Source organism: Vanellus vanellus, assembly GCF_965231255.1.
Source record: "Vanellus vanellus genome assembly, chromosome: 8".
NCBI lineage: Eukaryota > Metazoa > Chordata > Aves > Charadriiformes > Charadriidae > Vanellus > Vanellus vanellus.
Genome location: NC_138913.1, coordinates 3,139,044 through 3,159,730, shown reverse-complemented (window position 1 = coordinate 3,159,730; position 20,687 = coordinate 3,139,044). Strand labels below are relative to the sequence as shown.

The 20,687-nt window shown below is 39.1% G+C and overlaps 1 protein-coding gene across 5 annotated transcripts in view; it reads right to left on the bottom strand.

Annotated features, from left to right (window-relative positions):
- Positions 1 to 1,961: 1,961 nt before the first annotated feature.
- Positions 1,962 to 20,687, bottom strand: part of SMC4 (structural maintenance of chromosomes 4) — a gene marked incomplete at its 5' end in the record, with an annotated part of 37,123 nt that continues 18,397 nt past the window's right edge. For 2 of the 5 annotated variants that reach the window (XM_082486994.1, XM_082486993.1), the window contains 18 exons: positions 1,969 to 2,459; positions 4,351 to 4,534; positions 5,249 to 5,481; positions 6,332 to 6,514; positions 8,129 to 8,302; positions 9,402 to 9,546; positions 10,510 to 10,699; positions 11,460 to 11,586; positions 11,733 to 11,885; positions 13,788 to 13,867; positions 13,966 to 14,191; positions 14,743 to 14,904; positions 16,216 to 16,401; positions 16,992 to 17,225; positions 18,056 to 18,220; positions 18,990 to 19,140; positions 19,749 to 19,889; positions 20,429 to 20,556. In XM_082486994.1, the coding sequence (XP_082343120.1) occupies positions 2,271 to 2,459; positions 4,351 to 4,534; positions 5,249 to 5,481; positions 6,332 to 6,514; positions 8,129 to 8,302; positions 9,402 to 9,546; positions 10,510 to 10,699; positions 11,460 to 11,586; positions 11,733 to 11,885; positions 13,788 to 13,867; positions 13,966 to 14,191; positions 14,743 to 14,904; positions 16,216 to 16,401; positions 16,992 to 17,225; positions 18,056 to 18,220; positions 18,990 to 19,140; positions 19,749 to 19,889; positions 20,429 to 20,556 (3,051 nt within the window). In that variant the 3' untranslated portion in view covers positions 1,969 to 2,270. Of the gene's footprint in view, positions 2,460 to 4,350; positions 4,535 to 5,248; positions 5,482 to 5,880; positions 5,965 to 6,331; positions 6,515 to 8,128; positions 8,303 to 9,401; positions 9,547 to 10,509; positions 10,700 to 11,459; positions 11,587 to 11,732; positions 11,886 to 13,787; positions 13,868 to 13,965; positions 14,192 to 14,742; positions 14,905 to 16,215; positions 16,402 to 16,991; positions 17,226 to 18,055; positions 18,221 to 18,989; positions 19,141 to 19,748; positions 19,890 to 20,428; positions 20,557 to 20,687 lie in introns of those variants that run through there. The other 3 variants (XM_082486990.1, XM_082486991.1, XM_082486992.1) reach the window with 3 other exon arrangements.

The following is a 20,687-nucleotide window of genomic DNA, read 5'->3' as shown; positions in this document are numbered from 1 at the left end:
AATTTATAAAATGCCTTTACCACTGATTGAAAAATTTAGTAATTGTACTTAAAATGCATTATATGTTTTAATAAATTTGCATACAAATAAAATATATTCTTACAGTAGGACTGGCTAACGCCTTGATTTCCTTACTGCACAGAACCTCCCCTGTGCTCCTCCTGCACAGTGCTGACAGCTGAGAGGCGATGGAGCAGGACCGTGGCTGTCCAGCAGTGCTCTCTCTTGCTGCTTCATTTTCTGCCAAGTGCCCCATTTATATTTTTTTTTCAGCTTGAACTTTCAGAAGATTCTCTGTAATGGCACGTCCCCAGGTGGGTCGATGTGGATTTTTGTGGTCTTTCACGTTGCCCATGACCAGCCTGTTTTACTGATTTTTCTGTTGGACGGTGAGCTGGAGCGTAGCAGTGTCTGACTGAGTGAGCCAGGCAAGGGCTGGAGTGCAGCGCAGGCACTTTCTGGGCAGTGCTGTAAGGAGCAGCTCGTTTTCCTCTTACCCAGCACAGCTGAGCTGAGCTGCTTCAGCCCTGCTCTTTGCTGTCCTCTGGGCTGGATACAAGTCCTGACGAGGTTCATGTAACAGATGGAAGCTTTTTCAAGAAAATAAAATCTTTGTATTGTGTTTTAATTGAGGTGTGAGAGGGGTTTGTACCCTGACAAACCTAGGGTGGGGTTTTTCCCATCTTCTGAAACCTTCTAGAAGTGTAATTCTTGATGCGTGCCTTTTTTTTTATTATTATTATTATGTTTTTTTCAGAGGGGAAGGGGGAAGTGCAGTTGAAAAAGATTGAGACCCTGTGGGGGAAGAGCCTGCCCTTTCCAGGTGCCCAGGCAGCCTCTGGGGACAGTGCAGGGTGCCCACACACACAGGTGGCTTCCGAGAACACAATCAGAGCATCGCTCTTTGGGGAAGGACTATTTCGGATTAAACTAACGTGGTCTCCTCTGCTGCTCTTTAAAAGCACTGCCACTCTCGGACTGCACCTTCTTGTTCTGGGCTGATCTCACCTCTACCTTTATCCCGAAGCTGGACTGTGAGATTTTTCTAGCTTCGTCTTGAACTGGGAAAGCAGAACCATGCCCAGTGCTGGTGGCTGGTGTGGGGCTGTGGCAGAGATTTGGTTTGTGCTCTGGTTGGTGATGGTTGTGGAGCTGTGGTTTCTGAAACCTACCCCAACGGAACACCAAGATCTCTTCCTGACAATAATTCAAGCAAGCAGCGCACCTACACATCAGTTTATTCCATGTACATTAATTTTCACTTGTCAGTATTTGATAGAATCTTAGTGTTTAACACTACAGTGAAAGCATCTCTCTACACTTTACAGGAAATGATTACAGCCCCCCTTCAGTTTTCCAGAGCAGCTCCACATTGACAATTTCAGGCTCGGGTGAGGCCGTGGCTGGGGTTGGGGCCATCGCGCAGTGTTTCGCTGGACTTGGACTACAGCAACAAAAGCAGCCGTGACGGAGCTTTTCCCCCGCATGAAGCACACCACCACCAGGCAGAGGTGTTTCTAGCTCAGGGATCAGTGCCAGTGCATGTGTGCCCAGGTACCAGCCTGATTTTGGAGTAAAACACAATTTCAGTTCTTAAGGTAGAAAGAAAAAGATGTGATTCAAAGCAAAACCTGTATGTTGAAGTGCTGACAAGACGCCAATGGAACGGGAGAACTGGCTGTAACAGCCAGGGCACAGAGCTACCCACCCTCACCCTGTCCTGGGAACAGGTCAGGGGGTAATTAATAAACCCCAGTGAGAGGGAGGGAGGGAGGGAGGGAGGAGCTGTCCCTGCGGAGGGGAGAGGAAAATAACCGAAGAGCAGCTTTCTTACAAAATGGCTACAAAGGGCTGATTCCCAGACCCCGCAGCAGTACCTATGACATCCTTGTAATAGGCATGGAAATTATTTGGGATACCGACTTGACTCAGTGGAACTCATATAATAAAATGTTACAGGACACTCTGGCGACGTGTAATAGCAATTTGCTTACTTTAATACATACAGTAAACCCCAGACACAGAACCCAAGCACTGCCACCACGCTTACCCACCTGATATTAAAATGGAGCTAGATATGGAATTTAAGAAATAGCTTTTTTTCCAGATCTCTATAAAGCGTATAATTAAAAACCCCCAGAATTTATTGAGGCCAGTTTTATTAACAAGCTCAAATAAACACAATATTAAAAGAAAAAAAAAAATCTCAACTACAAAAGTATCTTAGACAAAAGTAAACAGCAGCAATGAGGATGGAAGTTTATTCCACACTATTTTTGAGCTATAGCACATGCAGTGGTGCCGAGTTCAGCCAGTCCTTTGGATGCAATCACTTTGGGGTTTGTTGCCACACTTTTCGTGGTATTGTGAGTCTTATAAATTCCAATTAATCTGTCTGCGATCTCAAACATGTTGTTTCGGAGGGAGATGATGATAAATTGTGCATTTTTTGTTTGCTCCTGAAAGAGAAGTTATTTGCGTTAGCCCACAGTATTTCAAAAAGCTCTGTTCTTGAGTTTCCTCTTTTTGTCTTTTAATTGCCTTATTCAAGTGAATTCAATTAAATGTGCATAATTTCTTTCCAGGGTTGCAATTCACCACAGTTTTAACGTGAATTCCACAAGACTTACTGCAGGTGGGTAGCACCAAGTTACCTGAACGGTTACAGCAAGGGTTGCTTTAAGAATGAGAAGGAAAACGAACCTATTTCCCTGCACTGAGAACAGGGGAAAGCAAGCCCTTCACTAACGAGGACAAGTCTGGATGAACACTAGTTCTGTGACCCTGAGGCAGAACAACAATAGAAAATGGAGCACTGCCTCCAGCTTGGGGGCCCCCAACAGGACATGGACCTATTGGAGCAGGGCCAGAGGAGGCCCCAGAGATGCTGGGAGGGCTGGAGCCCCTCTGCTGGGAGGGCAGGCTGGGAGAGGTGGGGGGGGATCAGCCTGGAGAAGAGAAGGCTGCGGGGAGACCTCAGAGCCCCTTCCAGTGCCTAAAGGGGCTCCAGGAGAGCTGGGGAGGGACTCTGGATTGGGGAGGGGAACCGTGGGACGAGGGGGAATGGTTTGACACTGAAGTACCTATTTAGACTAGATACGATGAAGATATTTTTCACTCTGAGGGTGCTGAGCCCCTGGGGCAGGTTGCCCCGAGAAGCTGTGGCTGCCCCATCCCTGGAGGTGTTCAAGGCCGGGTTGGACGGGGCTGGGAGCAACCTGGGCTGGGGGGAGGTGTCCCTGCCCAGGGCAGGGGGGGTGGACTAGATGGCCTTTAAAGGTCCCTTCCCAAAGTATTCTATGATTTGATGAACAGAATATCTAAATTTGGTTATTTAAAAATAAACCAAACCCTACCCTTAAGAACCAGCAGTATCAGTGCAAGTTCACCAGTGCGCTGAGCCCCATGGGGATCGAGAGCCTTGAGCAGGAGCAAAGGCAATGCACAGCTCTGGCCTCATCCTTGCTGTGGTGAGCTGGGACCCCACAGCTCACTGGGTCAGGCTAGGGGAAGGGAGGGAAGTGCAGGAGGAGAGAGGCGAGGGGCATCCTGAGTAGGCAACAAGAAAAAGCAGAACTGCTCCGGGGAGAGGGCACAGCAACACTGAGGTGTCTGCAGTTGAAATGAAACTCTTTGCTCTACCCAAATCACGCATGGGTGATGGACCCTCCCTTTGTGAAAATACAGGCATTGTGGAAGCCAAGTTTTAAACTACAGTTGCAGGCAGGTGTCTTCAGTGTTTCCCTCATTTTAAGTAGCTAATCGTAATCTCTGGCACTTTAGGGTGTTCCCAAAACTGGTGGTTATACTTCGGATAATTATGAAAATTCCACCTTTAAATTAGCAACCAGAACTGTAACAATGCAAATGTTTGTTTGACTTAAAATACAGTGACCACAGAATTTTTAAAGGTATGAAAGAAAAAACTCACTAATAAAGACAGCCTGTGTTAATGAAATGGAAGTATAAAACCAAGGAACCTCGGCTGCTCCCAAGAACAAAATCATGAGCTCGTATACATCAACGCATTACTAAGAGCTCAGTAAGTTACTGTATTCTCAGCTGACTATTGCTGATTGTTTTGGGGAAAGTATATTTTAAAGAGGAAGCAGGAGCAGCAAGGATACAGGGAAATGTGGCACCTTTGGCAAATTCCAGCGCTCTTCAGACAGCTTTTGAAATCTTTCTGGAAACCTGCTTAGTACATAGTTTCCACTTAATTCTTTGAAAATACTCTATCATTCCAGATTTTTAAATCTGGCCATAATTGTGTTACCACTTTGTCTTTTCTGGCAGAGAAGAGAATACCTTAGAAAAATTACACTGTAGTAGTTACAATTAAATACTTACATATATGTAAAATGCTACAATAGATACATTTTTGAAGTCAAGTGCTGCATCAATCTCGTCCATAAAATAAAGTGGTGTTGGCTTGTAATGATGAAGAGCAAAGACCAGAGCCAGTGAACTAAGAGTCTTCTCTCCTCCTGATAAGTTAAATATTTTCTTCCAGCTTTTCTTCGGAGGTCGAACGCTGAAAGAAATTAAGATTTTTTAACATTTCTGTTCATGACGAAAATAAATATATCGTGGTGAAAAGCAAGTCACAAGGCAGGATGGAATTCTTGGAAGACAGAGACACAGAGCAGCCCGACAAAAACAACGGATGAGCTGCTCGATACTCTCCATCCTCCACAGCTGAGAGGTAGCAAATGGGATTATTTCTGTTCCCCAGAGTAACTTACTCCCTGGTTGCATACACAGCTATGCGGTCAGCTGCTCTTTGCCTGAACTCAAACCTACTCCAACAGTCAGCTATTCTCAGTAGGAACTACGACACTTAAGAACTGCTATTCAATTATCTTTCAAAAGTGCTATTCTACTCATAAGTAATGAACATACTCTTAGGACCATTTATGACAGAATAATCACTGGTTACCAATGTGACTGACGTGACTCCCTAGGCAGAATGAAATGATTTGGGAATTCAGAACCCCCAAGAAATGGCTTCAGCAAAGTCAAAGCTTTCTAACTGTTGTTAAGTTACTTATTTCTCCAGGAGAAATGAATCTCTTCGTTACCCAACGCTAAGAAGTTGTGGCTGCTGTCAGCATCTTGCCAACCCTTGCCCAGAGGGAGGACTGTCTTGGTTCGCTGATCATCAGTGAAAGTTTACTTTAAAGGCAGGTTGAAAACAGGAATACAGCAATTAAGAATTGCAGCAATAATACCAAATATTTTGACATACCTAAACATGATTCCCTCAGAGAAGGGATCCAGACTGTCCACAAGTTCCAGTTCAGCATCCCCTCCCAAAGTAAGCATCTGGTAGTTTTCCTTCAGTTTATTTGTTATTACATTAAATCCTGCCATAAATTCATTTAGCCTTTGTTTCCTAAGGTCTTCAAAAGCTTGTCTGAACTTGTCTCTCTCATTGGTAATGTGGTCCAGTTCAGCCACACGTTTCAAGTATTGCTCTTCCTGTAGAAAAAAACCAAAAGTACAGTTAAACAAGCTGTCTCCTTAATTTAGATTTTAAACCATTTTTCCTACTGTTTGAAAAATCGTTTTCCCCAGAACAGCTAAAGCCTTGAAACAAAAGAACAAACCCAAACCACCTCTTTTTTCTCTCATCTCTATACTTTATGCTGCTGATCTCTCTACACTGGAAAACCCATGTTAAAATAAAAGAAAATTAAAAATCATTTAATCTGTTGAATAGTCCAATATTACTGAAGTGATTATTGTGAGGAGAGAAAAAAAAATAATCCTAGTTTTGCTGTGTGTCTGTCTCGACTGTCAAGAGTGGTTGACTGAAAATAAACCAACTGGCACAGGAGAAAGTTGCCTTCACCTGCCATCCGGGTGTCAAATACAAAAGGTGGACCTCAGCTCCCAAATACAACTGTCACGCTTGGCTCAGCACGAGCTAACGACCGTTCTGGCCGCCAGCAACAGCGCAGCCTGCAGAGAAAGGGAAAACTCAAGGGTTCCACTTCAGTTTCCAAAGGAAAGGAACTGAAGAAGAACAGGACCACCTTTCCCTCCTGTGCCCACAGATGAGGTGTTTTCTTTTGTCACTTAGACAAAGAGCGCATTTTGTGACGCGTTTCAAGTGCGGGATCCCTTTGAGCAGTCACCTAAAGAAAACCGCACAATTGAAGGTTACCTCAACTTCAGAAGCAGTACATGAATTCCGTACGGACTCAAGTACTGGACAGCAGCGAAGCTGTGCCCACGACGCCTACCTTAGGTGAGGGGTGTTCTGTACTACTGCGCTGACTATCGATAAGATGAATCCTACTACTACACGATAGAAATGAAGCTTTACCTTCTTCTTAAATTCTGCAATTGCACCAAGGTTGGGTTTCATTTCATGGCACTGGGTTTCCAGGAGAGCTATCTGATTAGTGATAACATTTGGATCCTTGATTGCCTCGAGCTCTTCTTCACTTAGTACTGGAAGTTCTTCAGGTGCTTTATCTTCGATGGGGTGCAGTGCTAATTTTGATATCTGAAATTCAAAACCAGTTACAAGAGATCTTCAGAGATCACATTAGTTATCACATGAACATGTTTCCAAAATAAACATTTTCTGTGTTAGTACATACTGAACCTTCCAACCTCAAAACATCCAAAGATTCTTCACGTAACTCCCTTTAAAAATAAGATGCAAAAAAGACAACAAATATCCTTTTATCCTATTATTTTGTTCCTGAAAATTATACACGTCATTCTTGCAAAGGAGATTTCTCTGTAATAGGAGCAGTAGCAGATAACGAGGAAATCAGCTCTACTGATGCCACAGAATTTTAACGACTGCATACTTAACACTCTGTGTGTTCAAGATGGAAAAGCTTCTGCCAGCAGCTTTGCTTGCTGGGGGCTGGCCCTGTTACCCTCAAATTAACAAAGGTATAAAGGGCCCCCAGCCCTGCAAGATCACCTGCTGGTCTGGATCCCTACCTCTATTAACGATTTAAATATGAAGTAGAAAGTACATATAAAATGATAATGTAAGTTTATGAGCTTCAGGCACCTAACTGGCCTCTTCTCTGGACACACACCTGATTTTTGCTGTTTCCATAAACCGGGAAAACCAAAGCAAGACCAAGCCCTAGCATTGTCTCCTGATGACCCTGCACCCAGCTAACTGATGGGCCAGAAAAAGTCAGGATTCCATGCAGAATTGGTTCCAGAAGAATTAAAAACACTTCCCAGAGGCTGAGCAGAGACACTTTTGAAAGTAACACACCAAACGTCAGACCATGCTTAGAACTAGCTCGTTCAACAGAACTAGAGCCGTTAGAGTGGACACGACAGTAAGAAACAAGATCTGAGTGTAAAGCTGCCTGCGTGCGCGCCTGCAAGAAGGCCACCAGCAGTCCCGCTCCCTCCGAGAAGGTCGGTGTTGTAGCACCTACACTTAGCAATTCCTTGCTCCCACTGGGTCCAATTTATTCAATGAGCTGGTTCAAGCAGCCATCTGAGGAGCGGAGTTTCTTCCCAGGTCCATGGAATTCCAATTGGCTCAATTATCTGTAATTGCAATTTGATGTACCAACCGGACTCCAAGTTCTAGGTGAAATGCTCTCAAGGAAAAGGTCTTGTCGTTTTATAAAGAACAGCTCAGTGGACACAGCACTGAATACAGTTACACACAACTTGTGTTTTAGTTACCAGCATCTTACTCCTCTTTGCTCCTCTCACCTCTGAGGGTATCTGCCCTTTGAAAACATTTTTCAGTACGTACAGAGAGGATACGCAGGCACAAAAAGTCTCCTGGTTGCTGTTTATAGGCTACATATTTTTCCCTCATCGCTCTTAGTCGCAGATAGTGTCATGTCAGTTATAGTTATCCTGACATTCTTTCCTAAATAAAAAAAAACTTGAAAAGCTGGAGGCTAAACCATTTAATTCATAACTCATCCACAACCTTGTATGTAAACCAGAAAGTAAAAGGCTGAAAGGTCATCTTTTTTAGAGGTTTTTTCTTATAGCATAAACACCAATGAACTGTGAGCTGAATATGAATTTTCTCCCAAATTAACTATTTTCTCACTACATGTTAATATATTAACCTTGAGATCTTATAGTTCAAATTTTAGGAACCAAAGGATTTCCCTACCTCTTTTTGCCAGTATTTAATCTTTGACTGGTGTGCAGAAATATGACCATCAATTTGTTCAATTTTCAGCTTAATATTCAGAGCTTCCTTTTGAAGTACGTGTTCATTATTTTGAATAGTTTTAATATCCTGGAGTAGAGTGCGACGCTCCTGCTGAACTGCTGGCAACGCTTCCTAAACAGAAACAATCAAAAAAAGTGCATTTATCAGTTGCCTATAAAAACGTTACCACTTTCTCCAGTTATAGATTTGTTTTTGCTATATTATTCACAGACCTTATTCTCCACAATCCCAAGGGCTGATGTAGACAAATACATATTCTTGTATTCAGATTAACCAGGTCCCTGAATTCTGGAATGACTGAAAATATGCTGCAGTTTATATTTTCATTCCAGATCTGGATTAAACAAGTCCTACAATCGGATGTTTTTAGCGAAAAGGCACTTTTACAGAAAGACTGTCTCAAAGAAACAGCTTTATTTGGAAGAATTTCAGCCGTCGTGGTTGTTTTCACTCTCTCATACATAAATCTAGAAACTGAAGTCCCACATAACTGGAAAAAAAAAATATTTTTAAGGAAGTTTTAAGCAGTAATTTCTTTGGGGAAACTTGGTTTAAGATTTTTCTTAGCTTCAGAAAATTGGGTCAAGATATATTTCCAGGTAAGTATAAAAAAATACACCATTTGCATTCCCCAACCATCATGGAATGTCACTCTGCAGCTGCACAACACAATTTGCATAAGAATAGAACAGAAGGATATAACTAGGATATAATCAGCATATATAACTCATCATCCTGATTTTACCCAAAGACCAAACTGCTTATTCTAGGACTGTTTTATTCTAATTGTTTTCCCCCCAGCATCTATATTTAAAGGTCAACTTTGATTAACGATTAACCAAAATTATTACTTTTGCACGAATGCACACAATGTATGGCGGGATACAGAAAAGAACATTCTTTGCCATTTTATCCCCGTGTGAATTTTTGGAGGATGAGTAGCAAAGTAACTGAGAAAAAAAAAAGATACTTTCTATGAGCATTGTCATGTCTGAGGCTTAAATGGCTTTTTTTTTTTTTTTTTTTTTTTTTTTAAATGAAGGTACTGTCAGCTAACGCGAGGCCTTGCTAGGCCTGCTGGAATGGCTGAAGACAAAGGGTAACAGACATCAGCCGTTAGAACAACTCTGACACAACAACTATCATCTAAAATTTCTTTCCCAGACTGCCTCCTCTATGAAGAAATACACTAAATTAACAGGCCACTTACTTCAGCTTGCTTGCAGTCATTCATAACCTCAGTAGCTTTGTCTTCTAGCACAGTCAGCTCTTCTGTTAAGTCTTTAATTTCTTTCTCGTTATTTTCAATTTCCTTCTCCGTGCGACGAACAGACTCTTCTGATTTTTTCAGGCTTCTGCATGGGTACGGAGATGTTTGTATACCTCACGTGAGTGCAAATATGATATAAGATTATCTAGAAACACAGTCTTACTTTAAAGATTGTTCAACAGCTATTGCCAACCAAAGAGGAAGTGATTTTTATATTTATTGAATTTATGCATGAACTCTCACACTCCTGGGATATCCAAGTAAAACAAAGCCATCTTCCTAAAACATGTAGCAGACAGGCCTTGTTAAATGATTTAATTTGTTCTTTCAGAGACAGTTTTGACATTTGTTCTAAATATTCATTAGGTATTGTTAAGCTAACATAAAAAAAAATAATCACATTTTATTTCCTGATGTGCCTCATAATAAAATTAGTCCCTTCAGATCTGAACTGCTCTACTGCATGGCAATTAAGTGCTATTTTGAATCTTTATCCTGAAATAGTGCATTTTAGTGATAGGCAAACATTAGCAGAAAAATACTGATTAAACGTGCCTTTTAAACTGCCTATTAGAAACTACAAAATTTTACTTCCCTTTGCCTCCTTGACACAAGCAACATTTAGTATTAGATATGCAACTGCAAATTAAGATTTTAAGATCATGGTATTTTTAATCTATGGAGACTACTTAAAACCAGTGAGCGTCCCGCGGGCACTGATGCCAACAGGTACAGGTATTTGAAGACTGATGTGCGTCTCCCTGGTCAGGTCTCACTAAGCTTTCTACGCCTCTGATCCTTTGCCTGTAAGGCACACTAATTAACAAAGATTACAGTTCTTAAAAAAGAACCAGTCTCAGGTTGAGATAAATCAGTTTAGAGAAAAAGGTTATGACCTTCTCCCTCCAGTTTTCCTCTAGCCGTAAAGAGGCGAGAACCATCTCCTCTAGCCTGACAATCCCCCCAGGAAAGGTCCAACTGTCACCTAACGCGGATCACAGCAATACGCAACTACAGCCTAAAGCTTCACCGCAGAGCACTACTGTACCTGTCCGCACTCTTGACTGCCACTTGGGCTTTAGTAATAGTCGAAGTACATTCATCTATTTCTTTGTTGATCTTATCAAGTTTGTCTTGCTGCGTTTTTAGTTTATGATTATTGATCTCAATTATGAGGTTATGTAATCGTTTAATTTCATTTTCCATTTTGCCAGCTTTCTCAGCAACGCACTCATGATCTGTCAATAAACGACATCGAGTTAAGGTCATTACGCTGTCCCTAGGAACACTGGACTGCTGCAGTACATCAAGATTTAAGTCATAAAAAGCTCTGCCATATTATTATATTGAGGACTGTTCTTTACACTGTGAAAAATGTTGTTTGGTTTTTTCACTGTGGCAAAAAGAGGAATACCACCTGCATCTTTCTGACACTATTATACTACCTAAACTTTTTTGGCATCATCCACCAAAAATTTTAATTAGATTACTTAATGTATATAGAGTACTTAAATACATGAGATAGTACATAAGAAGTTCTTCCAAGCTCAGTCTGCATTTATTTAATGGGAAGATTCTCAAAGGGGTTAAATGGTATGAACCGGCCACTAACTGTTGCTCATTAGCTGGCATTACATGCTGAGTAATAAGAGCCGACTCTACCTTCGAGGTACATTAGTTTCCTTGTTTAGCTTATACTTAAAACTCAGCAAAACCATCTTAATAACTTGAACAACTTTCGAAAATTAAACAACGTAGCACCTTAGTTTTCTAAGGGCAAAACAAACAAAAAAATCCCACACCAAGTTTGCTGCAGGTTTAGAACTTCCTTTTGGAGACAGAAGGGGTAAAGCAGAGCTTTGAAAGGTGGAAGGCAGTCATCTCTCCAGAGAGATGTGCTGGTAATCTGAAAGAACAAAACTGTAACCATTCATTCCTGTATTAGTAAAAGAATATGACTGCATTTTTAATGTTTAATCCCCTTTCCACAAAATGTACCTTTTTTATAACTGTTAAGGACTTTTTCCAATTCCTCCTTTTTGTTTTTGTCCGGAGCAGTAGCAATTACGTTTGCTTCAAGTTCCTTAATTTGGGTTTTTAGATGAATTTCTTGATCAGATAAATGCTACAGAAAACACAACTATGTTAGAATCCTGTACTTTAAAAAGATCCTTGATACTAACATGAACTATGTTAAGCTGAGGCTGAGAAGTTATCCCTCTGCACATTCATGGAGAAGCCAGAGAGTGCCTCAATAATAAACGTGTTCACCTGGATACTTGCTGTATACTTTTCTAAAGTATTTTTCATTTCCTGAACTTCTTGGTGCAGTTTTCTTATGGCTTCTTCAAGTTGTAATATTTCTTCTTCGTACTGTACGGTTTTTTTAGAATCCTTCTGCAGTTGAGATTCCATTTTACTGACCTACACAAAAATGAGATAGGATCACTTGCCCAGTGTCACCACTACAAAACAAAGCAAGATCTCATTCGAGTGCTCGGCAGTCTATGATCTCTTGAAACACAAGAAAGTGGAGTAAAAACCTCAAAATTTGCTGTAGCAGGTCAGGATATGGAGGCTGACTGATGAGAAGATCAATTATAATAGTGAAAAACAAGAAGAGCAAGCATAAGAAAAAGTAAGCTGAAGAATCCCTGTTAAAATAGCTCATTAATGGAGAATTGTTTTAAGGAAATAAAACTAGATTAAGCTTGAAAGTCTTAAGTCAGTAGTGAAAGCAGAAACCAAAAAAGCAATTTTTACTATAGTTAAGATTTGAGGCTTGTTGGTTTCTGCAGTAATCTGGCGTTAGGAAGACAAGCTTTTGCAAGGGGTAACTGGTCAAGCCACCAAGTCTTGCAATTCACCTTCAAGAGCAGAAGGAATACAGATACATTTCAGATCTCAGCCCATTTCCTGTTTTTACATGGAGAGAACTATCTAATAGGTGCAGATATGAACATATTTGTTCTACCTGGAGTTGTCCACTATGCTAGACAGGTACAGAGCCAAAACTCTTGAAAATGTAGAAATTAAGTTATAGCTACTGATCTTTATCGAGTGCCACAGTATCTCTCATAGGCCAAACAGAAAACAGTACCTAAGCCTGTCTCTCGGAGAGAACAATGAATAAATCTAAAGTGTGAAGAAAAGAAATAGCGAAGTCCCTTATTAATGAGACCTAAATATGAGCTGCCTTATATATTTATTGAACCTTACAAGGCTAGGGCAATAACGCTTTATCCTTGAGGTCAGTTCGTTCATTCTCTGCAAGCACAGCATTATCTGAACAGGTTTGACAAAGAGGAGTTCTATGTCGACCCCTCCAGGGTTTGCAGAATTTTATCTCTTCTTAGCCAATGCAATCCTGTATTCCAAGCCAAGTGATGATGCAAATATGTAAAACAGATGAGAAAAGAATAGATATATATTTTAACCTCTCAGTGATAAAACTAAAAAGTGCAGAAACATCAGCAGTGACAGCAAAGGTGGTGACATGGTTATCTCCTTCACCAGATAAATCAGATAGAGAGAACCTTAAAGTTGAGTTTCATTTTGAAGTTCTCCAATTTGAAAGTATTTTCACCTAAAAATACTAACTACTGTTTCTGTGTCCTTAACGGTAAGCAAATATTCAACCCTTGTGTTGGCTTATAGCTCTCATTCCTAAAGAGCAGAAGTTCCTTCTCCTGTAGAGAGAGGACTGATGTCAGGAGCCACCATTTACTTGACAATTCCACGGGGGAGTTGTCTTCTTGAAGAGAGTTTGATCTCAGTTAAGTTGATGAGCAGTTACTAGACAAAAAGGACATGGGCTACATCCACACTAAATAAAATTACAGACTAAAACCTAAAAGAATTCAGAAGAAAAGCAAGCCGTATCTTGATATTCCAAAATATTCTTGAAATTCAAATTGGTAGGAAAGCTCTGACGCTCCCTGACAATTCTCACAAGGACTTAAAAATGAAGGACCAAACCTGTCTTTTCTTGCTGCTGAGGTCCATGTATACTGCTCAGCAGCTCAATGGTTCCCTACGATCAGTATCTTCCATGTTCTCACCCCTACCTTCAACCAGTTTCCAAGCTATCAAAGGCAGTACCAGGAAACTAAAAATTAAATAGGCAGATGATAGCTGGGCTGTGAACAAATGCACTTCAGAGCAATATAACCAATGATAACCTTGTGAACTTTGTTAATGTATCTTGCATCACAGATTGTGGACTACTCACGCTGATTTAAAAGGACACAGCACATGTGTGTAAGAACTGCCAAAACATAAGGAACTTTGCGGAAATTCCACTTTTAATTAAGATTATGTACTAACCTCTTCCTCTGAAACATCCATTAGAAACGAGGAACGCATTCTGCCCTTCATTATTTTACTCCCGCCACCAATCATTGTTCCTAAAGTAAAAGAGATTAAAAGAAGTTTGTGGGCTTATTGTGCTTAGGTATCATCTACAAAGTGCTTAAAATATAATTGCATGTTTGCACTTAAATACCTGACTGTTCAATGATGTGTCCTTTTAGGGTTACCACCCTCCATCTTTTATCGTTTTGGAATGCTACTCTGGTACCGTCTTCCAAGTTATTAGCTACTAGGGTATCACGTAACGCAAAGTAAAAAGCCGGGAGAACCTTCTCCTCTTCTACTTTCAGCAGATCAAACAACCGCGGAGTATTTTCAGGAGTTGGGATTTTTTCCATTCTTTTTTCCCAAACAGTCATCTACATCAAAAATGTAAATAAACGAATGAGAGACTCCTTCGGATAAGTTGTGAGGTCATTTCATTATTCTAAGGTATGTTAAGGCTCTAAAGCAAATGAATTGTACTGCAATTACCAGCAAAGCTTCTTTCCTTGGGGATCTCTGCTTACATCCAGTATAATTAAAAACTCACTGATAACTCAGTATTCTCTTTCATAGTTTTCATAGTTTGCAGTTACAAGATTACTTGGATTTTTCAATTAGCTAATTTGTTAAAAAATTCTAAATATAAAAATATAAAAGACACACCAAACATTTGTTGTACAAATATAGGTATCTAAAAAGCCTTGTAATTCTCTAAGTAAACGTTATCATTTGCCAGTAGAATATTCGAAGGCACCAACAGCCTATTAAAACATTTTATATTTTAGCTTTACCTGTACTAACACACATACAGTGTAAGATAGTAATATATAACACATGCATATTAATACATTATACATACACAGTATTAATACTGTGCACATTAGGGTAAATCAACAATTTGGTTTGCCAAAGCGCTAGCACTTACTTTGTCCAGGGCTATAAATGTGGCAACCCCGATTCTTCCTGCCTTTAAGAAATTCACACATTGCTGTGCAGTATCAATTGTATCAACGACAATGTGGTCTAAGGCACCACAACACGATGAAATAGCAACATCGAACTTTTCATCAATAGTTCCCAAGTCTCCCTAGTAATTGAGGAGGGAGGAGGCAGAAGTACACTGATTAGTTTGGCATCAAAATTTTGTCATTGTATTAAGAAATAAATGACAAAAACTTTACACAAAGTGAAATGAGATGAAAACAAATTATAAAATAATTTTCTGTGAAGAACTTAAACCTTAATTAAAATTTGTCAAATAATACCACCCCTGTCTTCTGCACACTGCTATTTACATATTTCTAATGTACTTGTTTCCACAGTAGAAATTCATATACTTAGAGCTTCAAAAGTGGTGCTTCTTGTAGAGCAATGAGGTAGCATTGATTTATTTTCTGTAGACAAATGTCAAATTTCATATGCCAGCATTTCAGTGAGGCAGTCTGGCCGACCAAAATCATTAATGTGTTCTGTGTACGGTCAGCTGGTGGGACCCAGCAAGTCATATACTTGTGCGTGCTGTCCTGTACTATCTGAAAAACGGGTACAGGGGTATTCATCATCTTTGAAAAATTCTTGTGCATCTGCAGATAAAAACAGCACGCACAGCCAACTGCGAGTTATCCAAGAACAGATTAACCTCACACTCCTCTCTGTGGCAAGTGATAACAGAGCATGAGACACAACGCATGCCAGCTGTACTAGACAGTGCTCGGCTGCTGTTTGAACTTTATCCTTTTTTAATAAATCCATGCACACACTTTTAAAATATACATACACTAAATAAACTGAGTTTTCTGAAGCAGATATACTTCTCCTTGGATCAGTAGGTGGGGGGAAAAAAGAGAAAATTGCAGAATACAAAAATAGCACTTTAACATATACGCTGATATGCACGTATTGTTCAGTGCTAGCAAAGAAAGGAATGAAGGACTCAGCTGCAGATTTTTCAGAACTTTAAAGCAACACTGCTTGGAAAGAACTGATAACACTCAACATTTTGCTAAGAAATAGCTTTCCTTGGTCTTCTGAAATCATAACGCTCTTTCTGATTTGACATGTATGCAAGTAAAGCAAGAGGAAACAAACAGCAAAGAGATTACCAAATTTTATAAATTTTGAAGCAAAAAAACCCCAATGTGTACAGTTCCACATTCAGTTATATACAGGTTGGAAGATTTTTTTTAAGTTTCATGGCAGTTTTCATACTTAGTACCGAGTAGAGGAACTTCAACAATCTTCTTTTTAATTTACAGCAAGTCCACAGCATTTGCAACTCTGCGGTCCAAATGAATAGCAACAGAGAAGTGAGGAATTCTACCTTTCACTCAATTACAGATACCCCATTCTGTTCCCATAAAGTTTAAGACTAAAAGTATAATAGCCTTTTTAAACTTACCAGTCTTCCATATATCCCCGGAATATTTCCAGATTTCTTCTGCTGAAGCAGAGCCTCAAGCACTTTTCCTCGACTGAGACTCTGTGCTAAAGAACTTCTGGCTTCTTCTAATTTTTGACGCAGATTTCGAACAAGATTCTTAGCATCCGATTCTTCTATTTGCAGCTTCTCAAGCTCCTTCTCTTTCTAATGGTAAAGAGACAGACACAAAACCTACTGTATATTCAGGGAGCCTTAGATTCATGCTTGTGCAGGCAATGAAACCAGCCACTGAAAAGCAGAATAGCAACCATTTACCAGAAGGCAGGCTGGTATTTGGATACACTTCAGCTAGTATTTAGCACACTTTGACACAAATATGAATGAATTCATGAATCAGGCTTAGGACAAGGTAGTGGGATTTATTTTTCTTTGGGGAATAAGAGAAGAGCATGAAGTGAAATTCAAAGGAACGTCGAAACATAACCATTATTTATTTTAACATGTCTCAGTATGATATTTAAACTGATTCCCTTGCAGGAATATATAGTATTTAATTTTCAGTGCTTAATGCACTGCTTTTCATTTGCTTAACCTAGAATAATTTCGAAATCAAACACTTACTTCCCCAGTTAAGTGAGTATTTGAATATAATTTTTAAGTGTTAATGAAAAACTGGAGTCAGTTTTTCATTTATTTTCACCACAGTTATTGCTAAAACAGAGTGTAACTTTGGTTTATGTGTTGCAACATTGTGTTGCAACTCAAAGAAATTATATATGGAAGTTAAGTCTCACCTCCTTTAATTCCCGTTGAGCTTGAGGTAATTTTATACCTATATCCTTGATAGCCGCTTTCCTTTCCTTAAGGGTTTCTGAAACAGTCATCAGAGCCTCCTTTGCCTGATTTAACTGAGACACAGCAGTATTATGACGGCTGAGATAGACATCGAGCTCTGACTGGGCTACAGCCATCTTCGAATGTGCTTCATTCACCACTTTACTAAACTCCATAAGCTCTTTCTCTTTGCACTGCAAAAATGGACAGTGTTACAACTAAAAACAGACAACTGGGAGGTTTACTACATCAATCACACTGTATGAAAGAAAAAGAGGAAATGGGCCTGTTCTTTTACCAGCTCTCCTCTCAGCAGAACAGTTATGATATTTAGAAGTATTTCTTCATTTATTAACATTCTATATAGAAATTGAAGAAGGCATTTTTCATAATTGTAAAGAAATCAGGGAATTATCATAGAAAATTTTCATACAAGCTTTGTACCATTTTCTCAATTTAGAGTTTGTATCATTTTCTCAACATAATGCTAAATTACAGATCAGGTGTTTTCAAGTACAGAAAATACTCCTCCCAAATTTACAGGAGACATTTCCAGCCTCCAGGTGCTCAACAGTCTGCCAGCTAAGCCACCACACTATAAGCAAGGGTAATAGTAGTTGTCTATGAATTCAAAGACAGATTAGAGCGGTGTGAAAGACTTGGAACATACCATTTCAAAATCTGTTTGTTTATTTAAGCAACATACTGGCTTAAACATTTTGATGGAAGAAAATAAAAGCGTGTTCAAATAAAGGAAGCGTACAATTATTTAATATACGTATATGAATGATATACTGGCTGACACGCGATCACTATAAAAAGCAAACAACAATGAGAACGATTTAGCATTGATTATAAATTCAAAATTAATTTCCCAGTTAGGTTCCTCTGCACTAACACATGCAACGGGGTATTTGTCATGTAAAATGCTATTTTATAACTATCCCGTGATCATTTCATTTGTAGGTGTAAAAGCTATACGTCAGTTAGTACAGTAAGTGTACCAAGTCAAAACTGTTCAAACCTCTTTTTCTTCCTGAAGTCCTCGTGTTTCTTTCTTAAGGCTATCCATGACCTGTTTGAGTTTTTCTTCTTCTTTCTCTTTTGCCTTTTCCAGAAGCTCGCTCTTAGATTTTGCTTCGATGATAACTTTTTCATTATTGGAAGGTACATTTTTCCATTCTTCTACCTACACAAGGAAAAGACTTTTAACTTCCTCTCCCACTGAAACAAAAGTTTCACCTTATTTTTAAGCCCCTGCCTTTCAACTGCTATGTGGAACTCAAAGGAAGTGTAAGCCCCTAATAAAGCTGATGTCTTTTTGTAGGTTAAGATACACTGTGGCTTTAGCAGGAGGCCAGGATTTTATTTGGAAGGCTTGTTCTGTTCTAGAGCCCATCCAGAGAGAAGCAAGCCATAGCAGTAAAAGAACATAATTTTACACATAAGAACTCAAGTCTTTGAATCACAATAAGGCTTAATTCTTAAATACCTACATTCAGAAGGCCAGTCTTGGTCCAGAGAGTGACTGAGTATCTCTAACAGCTGGCAACAGCCAACTTGGTAAAATATATCCTTTGACTTAACTAAACTAACTGTGATAACACGCAATATTCCTGTAATCAACACACGACAAACATGATAAAAAGATGCTTTTCAAGCCATGAGACCTCCCAAGAGAGCTGAGAAGCAACAGGAAAGCTTTTGACTTTGCCTTTAGGTAGAAACCAGCCTGGTACCGCTGGCCACAGTCTCCCATAGCAAGATGTGCAATGAGCAATGGTTTAAGGGAGAATAATGCATTACTTAAGTAAGCGATTTGCAAACAAAATCCCCAGCTGATCTAAATGACATAAAATACCCAATTAAAAAAAATTTAAAACGTATATTTCCATCTTCTTTTTTGCACAAAGTACAATTACATTTCTTTAAGTAAACCAAGTTGCAGTTCACACTACCTTTTCTTTGTCCTTTTGAAGTTGCTTCTCCAGTTTTTTAGCCTTGCTTTTGGCATACTTTAGTTGTTCCCTTACTTTAACATCCTGCAGATCCAACTGATTAAATTTTTCTTTGTTTTCCTCTACAAACTTTGTAATATTATCAAGTTTCCTGAAGGGCAAAAAAGAAAGAATTATCTATTCCATACCCTATAAAAATAATGTCAGCAGAGCTTCGCTTAATAAGTAAGCAAATAGAATTTAAACCAATATTAAAAAGTATTTAAACCAATAGTCAGTTTTTGTGACAAACAACATCCAGTACTTACTATATTCACAGTATTTTCCCCAGAAAAGTGAGGTTGCATCAGAAAGAGATCAACTAACAAAGCAATATTAAATACATTTTCAGAAGTTTTATTTTTTCTTGGATAGAATTTATAATTCACATCTCTCACAAGTAACTTACTATGATCTCAGAGGATGAGAAGGTTAATATTGTGGCTGGATTGGAGATTAGCACCCAGACTAATCAATTTTAGGGAAACACATACCTAAGAGATTCACATGGAAACCAGAGAAAAATACCTAACATGCATGTACCTAAGCATTATGGTCGTGTATCTAAAAACCTGTATATTTCTGCTTTCTCAGGTGTTCCCCCTGCTCAATACAACTACCACAGCTTTTTCTGAAAATCCTTCTAACTGTAACACCACATATGCAGAACATATAAACCACAGTACTTTTAGCTTACGAATCTATACCTAAAGTACTTACTTTTCAAGTTCTTTCAAAGCTTTATTCTTGTTTTTCATTTCATCTGCAAGTTTACTACTCTTTTCATTAACATCTTTTGTTTCTTCATTAATTTTTTCTTTCTGCATTTCTATATCATTTATTCGTTTCTTTAGGTCGTAGCTAGGAAAAGAAACCACAAAACGCAGAATTCCACTTTTCCCATAAAGCAAACATTCAGAATGAATATATATATTTCCAATCTTAAATGTAACAAAGTGATTATCTAAAGTATTAAACCCTAATATTAATTATTGAGTAAACTTGCCAGTTTAACACAAAACAGCAAGGACATCTAACAATTTCGACACTTCAGATGGAAAAAGTCTACGTGATCTACTCTCAATTTAAGTAGAAAGTTGTAAGAGATTAATTTGCCAGACTACTTTACTTTGTAAAAGCTGGCAAGCAGTTGTTTTATTTTTTTGGTGGTGGTGTTTTTAGGGTTTTTTGTCATTTGGGGCTTTTGTGAAAACGGTCTCTATTTTGTAATTTTTAACTTCATAATTTTAAACAAAAATCATTAGCTACATGCTATTCGACAAATTCTGAAGGACTGATACAAGTGTTAAGAAATGCAAAATATTTCTAATTAGAGATACGGAAGCAGAGTCTAACACTACTACATTAAAGCCAAATAAAAACTTTAGAGAAGTACTTACATATAATATTGACAGATATGATTCTTTTCTTTAATCATTTTGTTTTCCAAACAAAGAAATTCAATAGCTTTATTTTTGTCCGCTTCCAAGGCATCCTTTTCTTTTTCCACCATTTTAACTCTATTTAACTAGACAAAACAGAGTCAGAGCAGACGTTACTGCCAGGACGACAGAAGAACAAACCACAAGGAGAAAACCCCCAGACCCTCCGTAACACATTTGTCCTCTGGAGAGATGGTGTTCAGCAATTAACTCTGCG